General features: G+C 38.0%; 1 protein-coding gene across 3 annotated transcripts in view; it reads right to left on the bottom strand.

Annotated features, from left to right (window-relative positions):
• KCNQ5 (potassium voltage-gated channel subfamily Q member 5) overlaps positions 1-16,186 on the bottom strand; it is a 514,433-nt gene that overhangs the window by 71,126 nt on the left and 427,121 nt on the right. For 2 of the 3 annotated variants that reach the window (XM_060615936.3, XM_060615937.3), the window contains exons 7-9: positions 15,831-15,926; positions 4,447-4,541; positions 388-414 (exon numbers count right to left, since the gene is read on the bottom strand). In XM_060615936.3, coding sequence (XP_060471919.2) covers positions 388-414; positions 4,447-4,541; positions 15,831-15,926 — 218 coding nt within the window. The remainder of the gene's footprint in view (positions 1-387; positions 415-4,446; positions 4,542-15,830; positions 15,927-16,186) is intronic. The other variant, XM_060615939.3, reaches the window with a different exon arrangement.

The raw sequence follows: 16,186 nt of genomic DNA, 5'->3' as shown, positions 1-16,186 counted from the left end.
AAAAACCCAATTTCTTATTCTAAAAGAAGGACCCTGAAGAAGGGGAATATATCTTACACTGCTTCCTGGAATTTGAATACTTGGGTTAAGACTTCTCTCTGAGAAAATGGTAGCATGAAATAACCAAAAGCCGTAGTTACTATTTTTCCCCAAGAATGTTCCATGCCCTGCCGATTGTAAAAAGCAGTGAGTGAGTTATGGAGACACTTATGCTTCTAAGGGAAAAAAAAGAATCAATGAAACAGCAACCTTTGCAGGCAATATTGTGAAAGGTCACTTTTAATCATTTCCAGTTTGTGATCAATTTTACTTACATGAGACACATTTAAAACATCTGTTAGGCATCAGATTTATAAACAAACATGTAGCAGAAGAGAAATCACAAACCTGCTTGATGTTTCCCCTTGTTCTTTCCTTCAGGTGCGTGCAGGCAGAAGAGAAATGATGATAAACTGGTGAATACATGTATAGCACTTGATAATGGCCAAATTGGAGATTGGGGAATAAAATTACCTTAAGTATTTCTTTTCAAGCAAGATCCATAGAAGCAACAGTCTTTGTAATAAGTGTGCCTAACTTTTAAACATCTATTTTTTGTGCCACAGACCTGAGCTGGCACGTTTACTTAGCAAGACCAACAGTGCTCACATGTCACCCAAAACTATAGACTCTTCAGTAGCTGAAGTTATCCATCCATAGTTAAGAAAAAGTGGTTCTGATCTAACTGGCATTAGCAAAGACTCTTAGAATGGTGCTGGCAACACTGTAGCTGTAGTCCTGTACTTTAGGCAGACTTCTGAGTTCCTAAATCTGGATTCATTAATGTGTGACTGTGGCCTTGCACTTTAATCACTTGTTGAGGAAGATTTTGTTTTCATATTGCACTCCATAGGAATTCTCTTGGAATAAATTAGGCACATAGAAAGTTGATCACAACTCTCCTAGCCTAGTGTTGGATGGCATTTTTAATAACCCATCTAGGCAGATTCAGTTCTGTGCAACCTGGTGTAGGGTCCCTGCTCTTTGGGAATGAGCTGTGTGTCCTTGGACAAACATCTTACTTTCTTGTAGGCCTTGATTTTCTTATGAATAAATTGAAGGCGTTAGATTAATAATGTCTAAATTCTGACTTCTTAAGTATCGCATCCTTGGAGCTTGATAATTCCCCACAGCTTCATAAAATATCAGACTCATTCCCTAAAAGAGCACATTTACCTGTGTTATACACTTTACATAGCCTTCATTTTCTTGGAGAAGAAAATCAAGAAAAAATATGTCCTGCTGTAAATCCTTCTGTTATTAAAACAGAACTTTGAAATAGCAACTGCTAAGACCTTGAAAATGTATGTGAGACCAGCCAGACCAGAAAGGAGAGAGTCAGAAACTGCTGTGTGTATCCCTGGCAGGTTTAAGTGGGTATGGCATGCCCCTCCCTCCCCCGCACACTTGTCACACCCCTTTTCCATCCTACTCCCTGGAATAAGGTTGAGGAGTCAAAGCATCTCATTTTATCTCTAAAACTGCTGGGGAGAAGAGCATGAGTTCATGTTTTTTAATAACAATATCATTGATGATGCTGCTGTTGATAATATGATCTCTCTTCCCTGACCACCTGTTTAAAACTGCAGTCCCTAATGTCCCTTAAATTCTTTCCCTACTTTACTTTTCTCCTTAGCACTATTGCCATCTAATATATTACATATTTATTTGTTTGTTTGTTTTCTCTTTCCAATGTTTGTTGAATATATATTCCCTGCAGCCTGAGATTCTAATCTATTTGTTTTTTTTTTTCTTTCACTGCTACATTTCTAGTGTCTAATAGCACTTTCACTGCTACATTTCTAATAGGTACTCAACGAATAGTTATTTAATGAATGCATGAATGAATGAGTGAATCATTTCTTCCTTCAGAAGTTCTTAAACTCTGAATGTTATAGGAAATATACTATGTAAATAAAAAGAAGTTTCAGTCTGTTTCTGACTACATCACTCTGCACTCAGTAAGCCAGCTAATTATAAATGTCAAAATATCCCTCTAAGTTATTGTAAGTTACTCTCTTCACAGCTCTACAAACTTGAATAAAGCAGGTATGTTTTCTAAAGCAAAGGTTCTGAACTTGGCTTCAGGGAGTCCATGAATACATTAAAATGGTAGGCAAAGTTTTGATTTTTTGTGCATTGAATATTTTTTGTCAGAAAGAGTCCATAATTATGATCATTCTCAATGGTTTAACAACAACAACAACAACAATAATAAAGATTAAGAACTGAACAATTTGGAGCAATAATGTGTCACTAAAGGGAGAGATGTTAGGACATCCAGGTTCCTATGAACTTTGCCAGTGACTGTTGTGTCATTCTGGACAAGTACCTGTTATTGAGTAAATGGGACTGAGATTCAGAGGTTAATGTGTGTGTGTGTGTGGGGGGGGCATGTAGGGAGCCGACAATGAAGGGGATGGCTGATAGCCAGAGTGGAATAGGATGAATACAGGTGTTTGCATAAATTCTCCTCTACCCGCCGCCCCCCCCCCCCCCCATTTAAAATGGAAGATATCAGAGGAAACAGAGAAATTATGTGAGTAAAATAATAGCTTATGCATTGGGAGAATGTGACTCATTATTAATTTTTTTCTAGGTTTCAGAATGACCTTAATCCAAAAACTTGCGGAACTAGAAGGCCAAATTATCACATGATAAGAGACCACTCTCTTCTGTCACTTGAGAACCTTCTTTTGTTTTTTTCTACTAGCCTTCCTCTTACAAATTAACCCAGACAACTTCATGAGTACAAGACATGCAATTTCTATACAATTCCCATTTCTGATTCATACCCCCAAGTACTAGATGGCATGAGTTATGTCCCTTTTTTGTTTTTAATACCACAACTTTGAAAGAGTCTTATACTCAACAGAGGAAATTCAACTAAATTTTAAGATCTATGCGAAAAGACAATTCTCATCCATGCGTTCATTCAACACTATCCATGCTTCTATCCTTGCTAAGGTTCCATCTCTTCTAAAGCCTAGGGTTCTGTGAGTATCTGTCACAAGTGCTGACAAAGTTTTGACTCCAACTTCTAGGCGCCATGTCCTATCGGAGCTTAGAGGTTATCTTGCTCACCTTTAGTCCTTCACTTGGTAGATGGGAAAACTGAGGCCCAGGGAAGATTAGGGAAGCAATGTAACGGATCCTGACAGTGACACATCTATAGCTTCTCAACAGCATGCACTCTGAAGCATCACAAATCTCCTTCGAGACTGAAATTCCAGGCAACAAGTCATGGAGGTTTCCCCAGATGATTCCTCTTCCACATCAAGTAAGAAGGAGGTTTTTCTGACTGAATCACAGTAGTTAGATGCCTTGAACCCTTTTCAGTGACTAGGATTAAGGTTTTGTTGGACTAGGAAGGGAAACAGCAAGTGCTCTAAAATACTGAGTCAGATAAGCACTTTGATAACTTTTGAACAATGTGAGGAATGGACTGTTGTAATCCAGCTGGGTGACACACAGAAAACCTTTCCCTTGACTTGGTTGCTTTGCTTGTTTCACTGATTTCTTTAATTAGATGGTGATTATGATTTAGTATGTTCTGCTAGTTGAACTGGAGTCTAGGATTTCAGGACTAAGGACTTTTTTTTTTTTTTTTTTTAATTAAAGATCACTGTGGTAGCCATTATGGTCATTCATAATTTTTCTGGTTCTCCTCTCTTTTTCAGGCACATAGTATGATTGCACTTTCCCATCCTCTTTGAGTTGAAGCATGGTCAGGTGATTTGTCTTGACCAATGGAATGTGAATGAAAGCCATATTACTCTCAAATTTTGAATGCTTATTTCAACTTTTAATTTGATTGGTCCCATGGCTTCACTGTAGGTTATAATCCTATTAGGACTCCAGCTCTTCTTTTGCTACTGATACTAGTTTGATCAGCAAGTGAAAGCTCAAGGACCATCCTGTCAGGAGATCCAGATGAGAGAGGGCTTTGAGGGACTTCATGCAAACATACATTGCTCTCAAAGTTTTCCCTGCTTGGGGTCAGGTATTGGATGGAGTTTAAACAGTCATTGTTTTTCAGGAGCCCTAGTGCTTACCTTTAGAATTTTGGTGGGTTTTATGAAATGATTTATTAGAAAATAAACATGTAATAATAGAAATAAATCTCTATAAAAATTTGGATTCCTTTAATCTTTAAGCTCAGTCTATGAATGGTGAGGAATGATCCTGAGTCCATTTAGTTTTGTGCCTGAGTTGCTGCTGAACAGGGCTGAATCTCTCAAAGAGCAGCAGAGAATAAGACAAGCCAAAAGTCAACACGTGTGTGTGTGCACGTGTGCTCATGCATACATGGGTGTATGCGCAAGTGGGTGTGCGTGCGTGTGTATGATTTATTTTGCAAACTTGAGGAGGCTTGATGACAGCATCAGCTGTCACACTGATACCTACTTGGTGGGGCTGCAGGTGTGCAAGGCCTTCAAGTGTGGCTTCCAGGTTGCAATGGAAACAGATTTCTCATCAGCTGCATAACTACGCCAAACGCACTGCATGTGGCATACATGAGGACATAAAAAACAAAAACAAAAGAGAGGAGAAAACAGAATAACATGAAAAGGGAGATTATTAAGTTAATATATCTTAAGAATCTTTTCCTTGTCACACTTGGCCCTGATAAATGCCCAAAGGGTGAAAAAGACTACCTTGGCATATTCTTTCACATTAGTAGAATTGTTTGTCCAAACAACTCACACCAAACAAAAAAAGTACCAAGGGGTGCCTGGGTGGCTCAGTTGGTTAAGCATCTGACTCTTGATTTCAGCTCATGTCATTATCTTGTGGTTCACGGGATCAAGCCCCAAGTCGGGCTCTGTGCTGACAAAGTGGAGCCTGCTTGGGATTCTCTGTCTCCCTTTCTCTCTGCCCCTCCCCCACTTGCTCACGCTCTCTCTCTCCCTCTTTCTCAAAAAAAGAATAAAAATTAAAAAAAAGAAAGAGCCCAGCAATTACTTAACAACATTGTTTCAGAAGTAAATTAAAAAAAAAAAAAAAAGAATAAAAGTACCAAAAAGTAAAACATGAAGCAATTTTTGAATTGGCTAGGAAGAGATATGACTTATTTGAGGTAAATTATCTGAGCATGAACATGCCTTCCGGGAACCAACTGTACATCTTTAATCACTATTTGATAAGATAGTGGCAAAGGACTACTGAAAACCCACAATGCAACTAGTAAACTAACTAGTAAATTAATGACCACCAGAGTCATTAATGTACGTGAATTAGTGTAATTCCATGATGAACTGTGTAATATTCCTAATGCTAAAAATGGAGACACTGGTAACAAAATGCAGGGCTAAAACAAGATGGGGAAATGTATTCTCTAGGAATATAATTGGAAAGTTAAAAATTAATGTCATGGTTGGGGTGCCTGGGTGGCTCAGTCGGTTAAGTCAACTTCAACTCAGGTCATGATCTCGCTGTTTGTGAGTTTCAGCCTCCCGGACTCTGTGCTGACAGCTCAGAACCTGGAGCCTGCTTAGGATTCCGTGTCTCATCTCCAAAGGCATGGGAATTAAAAGCAAAAATGAACTATTGGGACCTCATCAAGATAAAAAGCTTCTGCACTGCAAAGAAAACAATCAACAGAACTAAAAGGCAACCAAAAGAATGGGAAAAGATATTTGCAAATGACATATCAGACAAAGGTCTAGTATCCAAAATCTATAAAGAACTCACCAAACTCCACACCTGAAAAACAAATAATCCAGTGAAGAAATGGGCAGAAGACATGAATAGACACTTCTCTAAAGAAGACCTCCAGATGGCCAACAGGCACATGAAAAGATGCTCAACATCACTCCTCATCAGGGAAATACAAAACAAAACCACACTGAGATATCACCTGCCAGTCAGATTGGCTAAAATGAACAAATTGGGAGACTATAGGTGCTGGCGAGGATGTGGAGAAACGGGAACCCTCTTGCACTGTTGGTGTGAAGGCAAACTGGTGCAGCCGCTCTGGAAAATAGTATGGAGGTTCCTCAAAAAATTAAAAATAGATCTACCCTATGACCCAGCAATAGCACTGCTAGGAATTTACCCAAGGGATACGAGAGTGCTGATGCATAGGGGCACTTGTACCCCAATGTTTATAGCAGCACTTTCAACAATAGCCAAATTATGGAAAGAGCCTAAATGTCCATCAACTGACGAATGAATAAAGAAATTGTGGTTTATATACACAATGGAGTACTACTTGGCAATGAGAAAGAATGAAATATGGCTTTTTGTAGCAACGTGGATGGAACTGGAGCGTGTTATGCTAAGTGAAATAAGCCATACAGAGAAAGACGGATACCATATGTTTTCATTCCTATGTGGATCCTGAGAAACTTAACAGAAGACCATGGGGGAGGGGAAGGAAAAAAAAAAGTTAGAGGGGGAGGGAGCCAAACCATAAGAGACTCTTAAAAACTGAGAACAAACTGAGGGTTGATGGGGGTGGGAGGGAGGGGAGGGTGGGTGATGGGCATTGAGTAGGGCACCTGTTGGGATGAGCACTGGGTGTTGCATGGAAACCAATTTGACAATAAATTTCATATTAAAATAAAAAAAGGATTCTGTGTCTCTCCCTCTCTCTGTCCCTCCCCCGCGTGTGCTCTGTCTCTCTCTCTCTCTCAAGAATAAACATTAAAATTTTTTTTTTAATTAAAAAAATTTAATGTCATAGTCTAAGATTATGTTTATGGCTTTTTGATGTAAAACATAAGCTCTCTTTACTTTATACATAATTACACCTGATACATACAATACAATGTATTTTCATGTAGTCTTCACACTCAGAGTATGGATTAAGACTCTTATTTTGTATAAGAGAAAATAAAGGCTCAGATAAATTAAGTGGTTGGTAGAGTTGAGACATTATCTCAGATTGCCTGGCTCTTGGTCTTAGAATCCCTCTATTGTCCTTTGCTTACTACTTGCTGACTATTGCTGGAAAAGTTTTCCTTTAAACTGTCCATTTGAGAGATTGCTTGAATGTACTTTCCATATAGATTTAAGTGAATTTTTTCCTTTGTAATAAGTCTGCAAACATTTATTTAAAAAAATTTTTTTAAGTTTATTTATTTTGAGAGAGAGAGAGACAGAGAGAGAGAGGGAGAGTACAAGCAGGGGAGGGGCAGAGAGAGAGAGAGAGAGAGAGAGAGAGAGAGAGAATCCCAATGAGGGGATGAGGGGCTCAAACTCTCAAACCATAAGATCATGACCTGAACCACAACCAAGAGTCGGATGCTTAACTGACTGAGCCACTCAGGCGCCCCAGTCTGCAAACATTTCTAATGACCAAGTGATTACTCCAATATCCCAAGAGAAAAGTTTTTTTTATTACAATTCATAAATCAAAGCATTCTACTTTATTGGGCAGATTCATTTAAATGGGTCATATCCCCGCTAAATAACTATCATTCATGATTTTGAAACTTATAAGGAAGAGAACAGTGATCAATGATCACTGATCATTTGATCAATAGTCAAAACTTACAATGAAGAGAATATCATTAAATAAATGTGCACTGAACAAAAAAAGTTAAAAACTGACCCAACAACTTTGGGAAACTGGCAGTATCTATTAAAGCTGAATGTATATATATCTTATGATACAGCTACATACTTCTACATACATACTCAGTAGGTGTGTTTATATACGTTCATCAAAAGATATGTACTATAGTGTTCAAAACTGCACTGCTCTCTTAATAAACTGAAGCTGGAAATGTTCAAACTCCTACTAACAGTAGAATAAAGAGGTAAGTTGTGGTACATTAACATAATGGAATGGTACACTATTACAACAGTAACAGCACACTGGAACTATGCTCGATGATGGACAAGCTTCATATGAATAACGTTGAGTGAAAGAAACAAGACACAGAAGGGTACATGTTGTGTAATTCCATTTCCATAAAGTACAAGCAACAGGAAAAACTAAGCTATGCTGTTAGAACACCAGCACAGTGAGGGACAGTGATTGAGAAAATGTATATAGGAGGTACTGTTTAGGTTCTGTTTCTTTATCTGGGTACTGTTCACACAGCAGTGCTCAGTTCTCTTTAGATATGTGCTCTATTCTGTATTCACATTGTACTTCAATAAAATGTTCAAGAAGTGATATAAAAAACTAGAAAAATATATAGAAGACCTGAGGGTATATATATTTTTAAATATTATTAAGGAAGGTTTAAATAATTGAAGCAGGGTTTCTTGCCTGGAGCCTTGCTTACATGGCTCATGTTGATTTATCCTACAGATCTGTGAAAACTTCTGCTAAATATCTTGGTATCTTAAAGAGTAAAACAATTACTGTTTCATCTTGAAATGGTAGTTTTTGCAAATATTGTACAAACATAATTTACAGAGGGACCTCGAGTAACCAATGAAAACACATGGGTTTATTACTGCAGCTTCTTTTTTTTTTTAGTTTATTTATTTATTTTGAGAGAGAGAGAGAGAGAGAGAGAGTGCGTGTGTGTGTGTGTGCCCATGAGCAGTGGTAGGACAGACAGAGAGGGAAAGAGAGAATCCCAAGCAGGCTCCACACTATCAGCACAGAGTCCCATGAGGGACTTGATCTCACAACTGTGAGATCATGACCTGAGCTGAAATCAAGATTTGGACACTTATCCGACTGAGTCATTCAGGTGCCCTTATTATTGCAGCTTCTCATGTAGTGAGGCCCAGAGAACTTCCAATGCTTTGATAGCATATATGGCTGGTTTAATTTAACAATTTTCATAGAAGGCATCATATATATGTGAATTCAGATGCTTTGAAAGCATGACCCACATAGAACTAGAAGCACACAGCAAGTCTGTGCATTATTAGATACCAGTGACAAAAATCCCAAACAATATAACAAAAAGTGGAACTAAGACATTACCCGCCAATGTTATAAAGAACTGGGGGCAAGAGAAGCCTCTTTTAGAAAATTGAATATTTTCTTAAAAATGAGACCTGGTTTCTTGCTCTTTTTCTATCACATTGATCTCAATAGCTAAGCTCTTATTCCTTTCATTACTCTTCTCCCAGAAATGTCTTGTAAATGGGAGGTACAGAAGGAGCAAGTGGCATCTATATTGGGGCTGATATTAGGTAACCGTCAAGATAGAAGTGGAAAATGTAACTCCATTAGTCTTATACTCTTAATAACTTTGTCTTGTCCTTAGCTCCGTCTCTCTCTCTCAGCTAATTGGCTTCAAGTACCTGAACCTCAAGGCCACAACTACATGTTCAAGTAGCTGATGTTTCTGTATTTACAGTCAAGATCACATAGTGGTTGACATGAGAAAAATAATGCCCCAGAGGGATATGATGTACATGGCATAAATAATCCAAAGGATAAGCCAACAAAAACCAAAATGAAAGTCAAATTTACCATTTATCAGGTGACCCTGGTGCTTTAGGCAGCCCAAAATGTCAGACTTTGGTCTATAATTGTAAGTATAATATCAGTATAATTAAGTTTTTAGGGAGTATTTAGTTTGTATTGTCTGGAGTATAACAGCTATGGCACATTTGACCCTTTCTGGAAATTTTAGTTTCAGGTCACCTCCCAAAGGTATAATTAACATGGATCTGATTATTTCCAAGGTACAGAATTTAAGAGGTCAGAGAACTAAAAGATTTAGGATGAAAACAAGCAATCCCTTTCTCCACTTTGCTTCTGATTAATTTTTAAAAAATGTTTATTTATTTATTTTGAGAGAGAGTGTGTGTGTGTGCATGAGCAGGGGAGGGGCAGAGAGAGAGAGGGAGAGAGAAAATCTCAAGCAGTCTCCATGCTCATGCTGTCAGCACAGAGCCCAAGGCAGGGCTCCATCTCAGGAACCATGAGATCATGACCTGAGCTGAAATCACGAGTGGGATGCTTGAGCCACCCCGGTGCCTAACTTCTTGAATAAGGATAAATGGTAGATAAAGTTTTGAGATCTTGCATGTCTAAGAATGTCTTTATGCTACTTTCACACTCCATGAATAGTTTGGCTGAGTGCAGAATTTTAGGTTGGAGATAATTTTCTTCCATAATTGTGAAAGTATTGTTATGTAGTCTTTTTTTCTTTAATTTTTTTAATGTTTATTTATTTTTGGAGAGAGAGAGACAGTGAGAGCGGGAGAGGGGCAGAGAGAGAGAGGGAGACACAGAATCCGAAGCAGGCTCCGGTCTCTGAGCTGTCAGCATAGAGCCTGACGTGGGGTTTGAACTCATGAATGGCAAGATCATGACCCGAGCAGAAGTCTGATGCTCAACTGACTGAGCCACCCAGGCAACCCCAAGGATCCCCTTTTTTGCAAGTATTGTTTTGTTTGAAGTGCCAGGCACTTGGTAGCCCTTCTCCTGTGACCACCAGTTCTGGAGAATCATAACATAACATTACTTTGATAAAATCCTTCCCTTACAGTTTCCCTGTACTCTTTTTTTGAGGCACTCCTGTTAGTTGGATATTTGATCTCCTAGTAAGGTCACATACCTTTCCTATTTTTTGGTTTCATTTTCTCTGTCTTTTCCTTCTAATTTCTGGGAAGTTTTCACAATTTTAGTGACCTTCTGTTTTCTTTTTTTTTTCCTGCTGTCACATTTTTCACTTCTAGGAAATTTTTTTTTCAGTTTGTTCTTTTTTATGACTAAAGCACTAAAAAAAGATTATGTAATCTCTGAATAAGGCTTGAGTGTATTAACTGGTGGCCTTACTTTTTTTTTTGGTGGGGGGCATAGCAGTATCTATGGGAAATAAGCCTGTCTGGCAGCATCCACTTCACAAACTTTCACTTAATTCCCCTGTTTCCGTTCCAGTAAACATCTTGGCTCCACCTTGAGCTGGTCCAGTCTCTCTTGATGTGAACTCTCTAACACGGCACTTTTGAAGTATCTTTAAATGCTAGCCTCAAGCTTTCAGGAATACATAAATGAGGATGCAACTGCTGCTATTTGATTATGATTCAGACCCCAGGGACAGAGTTCCAACTCTTCCTAGAGTTGGCCTGGAGATCAAGTGACATCATGTATTAGAAACACTCTACAAACTGAAAAACACTTTGCTAGTCTTGGGTATTATTAATAAAAGTTGTGACATTTGGGCAAGTATTCAAGCTGCTTTCTTTTCCCAGACTGCTCCACTTGAAATGAAAAGTTAATTTAAATGAATCATGCAAAGATATTGACACAGCTAAATTTGCTGAAAGCTGCTGGGCTTTTAAACTTTTCTCTAAAACCCAGAAAGGCTGGTTAATTTAATTGTCTCACCAACCAAATGACAAAGCAATTTGGGCATCTCAGTGCCCTTTTGTTTTTTTTAATTTTTTTTTATTGAGGCATAACTGACATATAACATTAGTTTCAGGTGTACAGCCTAATGATTTGATATTTGTATGTATGTGAAATGATCGCCACAATGAGTTTAGTCTCCCTTCAATGCCCTTTTAGAAAGATAGCAGCTCTGGCTTAAAACAAATGACATTACTCTTGGTCTTGATGCTTTGTGTGTTCAGCAAACCAAGGCAGGGTTATTGGGTGAGAAAATAAATGGATCAGCAAATGAGGATTGCTATTCAATCTAGTGTATTCTTAAAAATACATTTCTTCAGTATATAATCAAAGCTTAAAGCCCTGAATTCTGGCTAAGGGTCACAGCAAGGAAGAACAATGAATACCTTTAATAATTATATTATTATTCCTATGTCTCATAAAAAATCAATTGCATTTGGATGGGGGAACAATTACCTTTTAAATTTGTAGATTCAGGGCACCTGGGTGGCTCAGTCGATTGAGTGTCTGACTCTTGATTTTGGCTTAGGTCATGATCTCACATTTGGTGAGACTGAGCCAGCACTGGGCTCTGAGCTGACAGTGTGGGGCCCGCCGGGGATTCTCTATCCCTCGCTCTTTGCCCTTCCCCCACTCATGCTCTCTCTCTCTCTCTCTCTCTCTCTCTTTCTCTCTCTCTGTCTCTCTGTCTCTCTCTCAAAATAAATAAAATTTAAAAAATTTGTTTTCCACAGTGGCTGTATCAATTTACATCGCTACCAACAATGCACAAGGGCTCCTTTTTCTCCACATTCTTGCCAACACTTGTTATTTCTTGTCTCTTTGATTTTAGCCATTCTGACAGGTGTGAGGGGATATCTCATTGTGGTTTTGGCATGCATTTCCATAATGATTAGTGATGTTGAGCATCTTTTCATGTGTCTGTTGGCCATCTGTATGTCTTTGGAAAAATGTCTATTCAGGTCCTCTGCTGATTTTTTAATAGGATTGTTCAGGTTTTTTGGTGTTAAGTTGTATAAGTTTTTTATATATTTTGGATATTGCCTCCTTATTAGATACATCATTTGTAAATATCTTCTCCCATTTTAAGCAGGCTGCTTTTTCATTTTGTTGATGGCTTCCTTTGCTGTGCAAAAGCTTTTTACTTGTACAAGTTTAATTACTGATTACAATATATATTACATAGCCCAGTTCCATACAATGAAATTCTAGATCTTGAAGCAAAACTGTTCAACCAGACTCTTTACTTTTCATGGGTTACCTGAGAGGAAGGCCTTATCTTGCTTTATCTGTGGATATATAAATACCTCTGGTCCAAAGATTTGCTGCAAGAGTAGTAATCTGTTTTCAAGTTCAATTGCAAATTGTTTTTGCACAATTTAGTAGTTGATAAGTTAGATCAGGGAATTTTCTCCAATACTCTCTATATCTGTCTTGTACAATATGGTAGCCAGTAGCCATCATATTGCTACTGACCACTTGAGATATGGCTAGTGCCTTTGAGGAATTGAATTTATGAATTAAATAGCTGCATGTAGCTACTGGCAACTGTATTGGGCATCATAGTTCTATATTATTACAAGGGATTCATGCATGAGAAATGCCTCAAAGGGCTCACTTTTCTTTTTATTATTTTTTTTAAAGTTTATTTATTTTTTGAGAGAGAGACAGAGAGAGAAAGAAAGAGAGAGCACAAGCAAATGAGGGACAGAAAGAGAGAGGGAGGTACAGAATCTGAAGCAGGCTCCAGGCTCCGAATGGTCAGCGCAGAGCCTGATGCAGGTCTTGAACCCATGAAACATGAAATCATGACCTGAGCCGAACTTGGATGTTAAACCGACTGAGCTACTCAGGTGCCCCAAAGGGTTCAGTTTCTAACAGAACAGCTGATATTTTAAAATGTTTTTTGATATAGAGTTCCACTTTAATATCCAGAATTATCAAGAATATGTGCCTAGAAGTGGTTGTATTTTGAGTATGTGTTGATTGAGAAAATATACAATAAAAAAGTTAATAAATACTTTAGTAAGGATTTTAAATGAATTTAAACTTTATTTTTGATAACAGTATCTACAGTATCCTGGGGGCAAGTAGTCCAGATGTGGGGAAGATATATGACTGGTTCCATAGGTAGACATATATGATTAGTGCCTGGATAGATGTAAGGAACTTATAGAATAATGTCTGCATTCACAAATTGGAAAACATTGTTCTAGAATTAAAAGATGAGAGGTAAATTAAAGATAATTAAAAGATAAAAATAGTAAGAAGAAAAATTCATTGAAAGTGTGTTAATACCTCATAACCAGTTAAGAAGCACCAAAGGCTGAAAGGCTATCTGGGCCTCAGGTATTTTGTGTGCATACTAAAATGTGTGACATTTGTTTTAATTATGGTGATTATCTACTTGGCTTCAGATCTTAAAATTCTACTGCGTAAGGATCTTTTTATTTACAAAAACAAAATTTATCTTTAATGCTTTTTTAAAACCTAAAAATTAAAAAAATAGAGACTCTCAGTGATTTGTGTTAGAAGTCATGTCCAATGGTCTGTCGATAGTTGTAGAATAGTTTGATTTAAAAATTAATACTTATTGGGGCACCTGGGTGGCTCAGTTGGTTAAGTGTCCAACTTGGCTCAGGTCATGAGTTCGAGCCCCGCATCAGGTTTTCTGCAGTCAGCACAGAGCCTGCTTTGGATCCTCTGTTCCCCTCTCTGTGCTTCTCCCCCACTTTCATGCTCTTTCTCTCTCAAAATAAATAAACATTAAAAAGTTAATACTTATTTTGTCATTAGATACAAAAAGATGTCCTTCATGATATAACTGAACGGCCCTCCCCTGCTTCTTTCCCTTGTTCCATTTCTGTTGGAGGTACTGCATATCATAGCCATGGGCAAAGGCTAAAGATAGAGTTATGTAGTAGCTATCCCCCAGCAACCCACCCATTTAAACCTACAATCTAAATGAAAACAGTATCTTGTCACTAGTAGGAATTTATCCAAAGGATACAGGAGTGCAGATTCAAAGGGGCACATGTACCCCAATGTTTATAGCAACACTTTCAACAATAGCCAAATTATGGAAAGAACCTAAATGTCCATCAACTGATGAATGGATAAAAAAGATGTGGTTTATATACACAATGGAATACTACTTGGCAAGGAGAAAGAATGAGATCCTGCCATTTGCAGCAACGTGGATGGAACTGGAGGGTATTATGCAAAGTGAAATAAGTCAGTCAGAGAAAGACAGATATCTTATGTTTTCACTCATACGTGGAACTTGAGAAAGTTAACAGAAGACCATGGGGGAAGGGAAGGGGAAAAAATAGTTACAAAGAGAGAGGGAGGGAGGCAAACCATAAGAGACTCTTAAATACAGAGAACAAACTGAGGGTTGATGGGGGTGGAGTAGGGGAGAGGGGAAAACGGGTGATAGGCACTGAGGAGGGCACTTGTTGGGATGAGCACTGGGTGTTGCTTGTAAGTGATGAATCAATGGGAATCTAGCTCCAAAACCAAGAACACACTGTATACAGTAGCCAACTGCAGTCATCTTGACAATAAATTATATTAAAACAACAACAACAACAACAACAACAACAACAACAACAACAGTGTGCTGTTACTACAACATGACGATAAATCTCCTGACATCTCAGATCACCACCCCAAAACCCTTCAGTTTAGAAGTTCTGCATCTCCCACTGCTTGGCAGAAAGGGAAAACAATTTTAGGCTGTATAATCATTGTCTGCATAATTAAATACCAACTTCATGGTATGGATTTAGAGAAGAATATATTTTGTGATTTTCAGGCAACCTGGTTTTAGGATGGTTCTATTCTCAAAAGATATAAATGGCAATGGGAAAAGCATTCCTTTTTAAGCCTGAAGCAAACCCCGAGATATTGAAGAGAGAATGAAATGTTAAACAACCTTATATTATGAGTTAGTTTCAAATAATATGCTTATTAGTTCATATTCTCAAACATTGACATATTCCATAATCCCACCAGCTCTTAAGATATTCAAGTTATTGCTCTAATGATGGCATTAAAAACAATCTCATGGGCAGTAAACCTTGACATCCTGAACAAATATGCTGTTCTTCAGAACAGTAGCACACATCTGCCTGGAGAAAGTAATCGCAATGCAGGGAACAATCCCATGTTCTGCTCTATCACTTAACGATCAATTATGTTTCATCAAGTAATTCGCAAGACATATTAGGTCATTCCAGGAGCAACACAACTGCTAACCTCTCCATGGCCTTGCTGGCATGGTTAATAAATCTGAGCAATACACGGGCCATTTGCTGAAAATATATATAGTCGGGAGGGGGGAACATTTGCCCAAATCCAAGACTGTACATTAAGTTCCAATTTCATTTTTTTTTTACAAACAAAACAAATCAGAAGCTCTACTAAGCACTGAAGCACAAAGACTGGAAAATGACCCGGCAAGCGCTTACAGTGACAGATGTTGCCATCAACCTATTACACTGACATTCACCTGAATGAGGTTGGCAGCTGGGTTCCTTCTTTTCTCAAAGTGTTTCTGGCGGTGCTGTTCTTGTACTTTTAATGCAAAACCCGAGCCAAGAATGCCCTGGAACAAAATACAAAAATAGTTCCTAAATTTTTTTCAAAAGGACTGTTAAGCAATATAAATATTAAAAAAAAAACCTCAAATGAGTCTAAGGAAAGACAAACACTATTCAACCTGTTCGTAAACATATTACTTATTAAAACAAACACTATTTACCTCTTTTATGATACCACTGGCAATGGCAAGTTGTGGGGCAAGACTCCCAAGAAATGTAACAACTTTTGTTCTTTAGTAAATCAACCGGGCAATGCCATTTATTA

The sequence above is a fragment of the Panthera onca genome, chromosome B2 (assembly GCF_046562875.1).
Source record: "Panthera onca isolate mPanOnc1 chromosome B2, mPanOnc1 haplotype 2, whole genome shotgun sequence".
Lineage (NCBI taxonomy): Eukaryota > Metazoa > Chordata > Mammalia > Carnivora > Felidae > Panthera > Panthera onca.
This window is presented reverse-complemented; position numbering and strand designations above follow the sequence as displayed.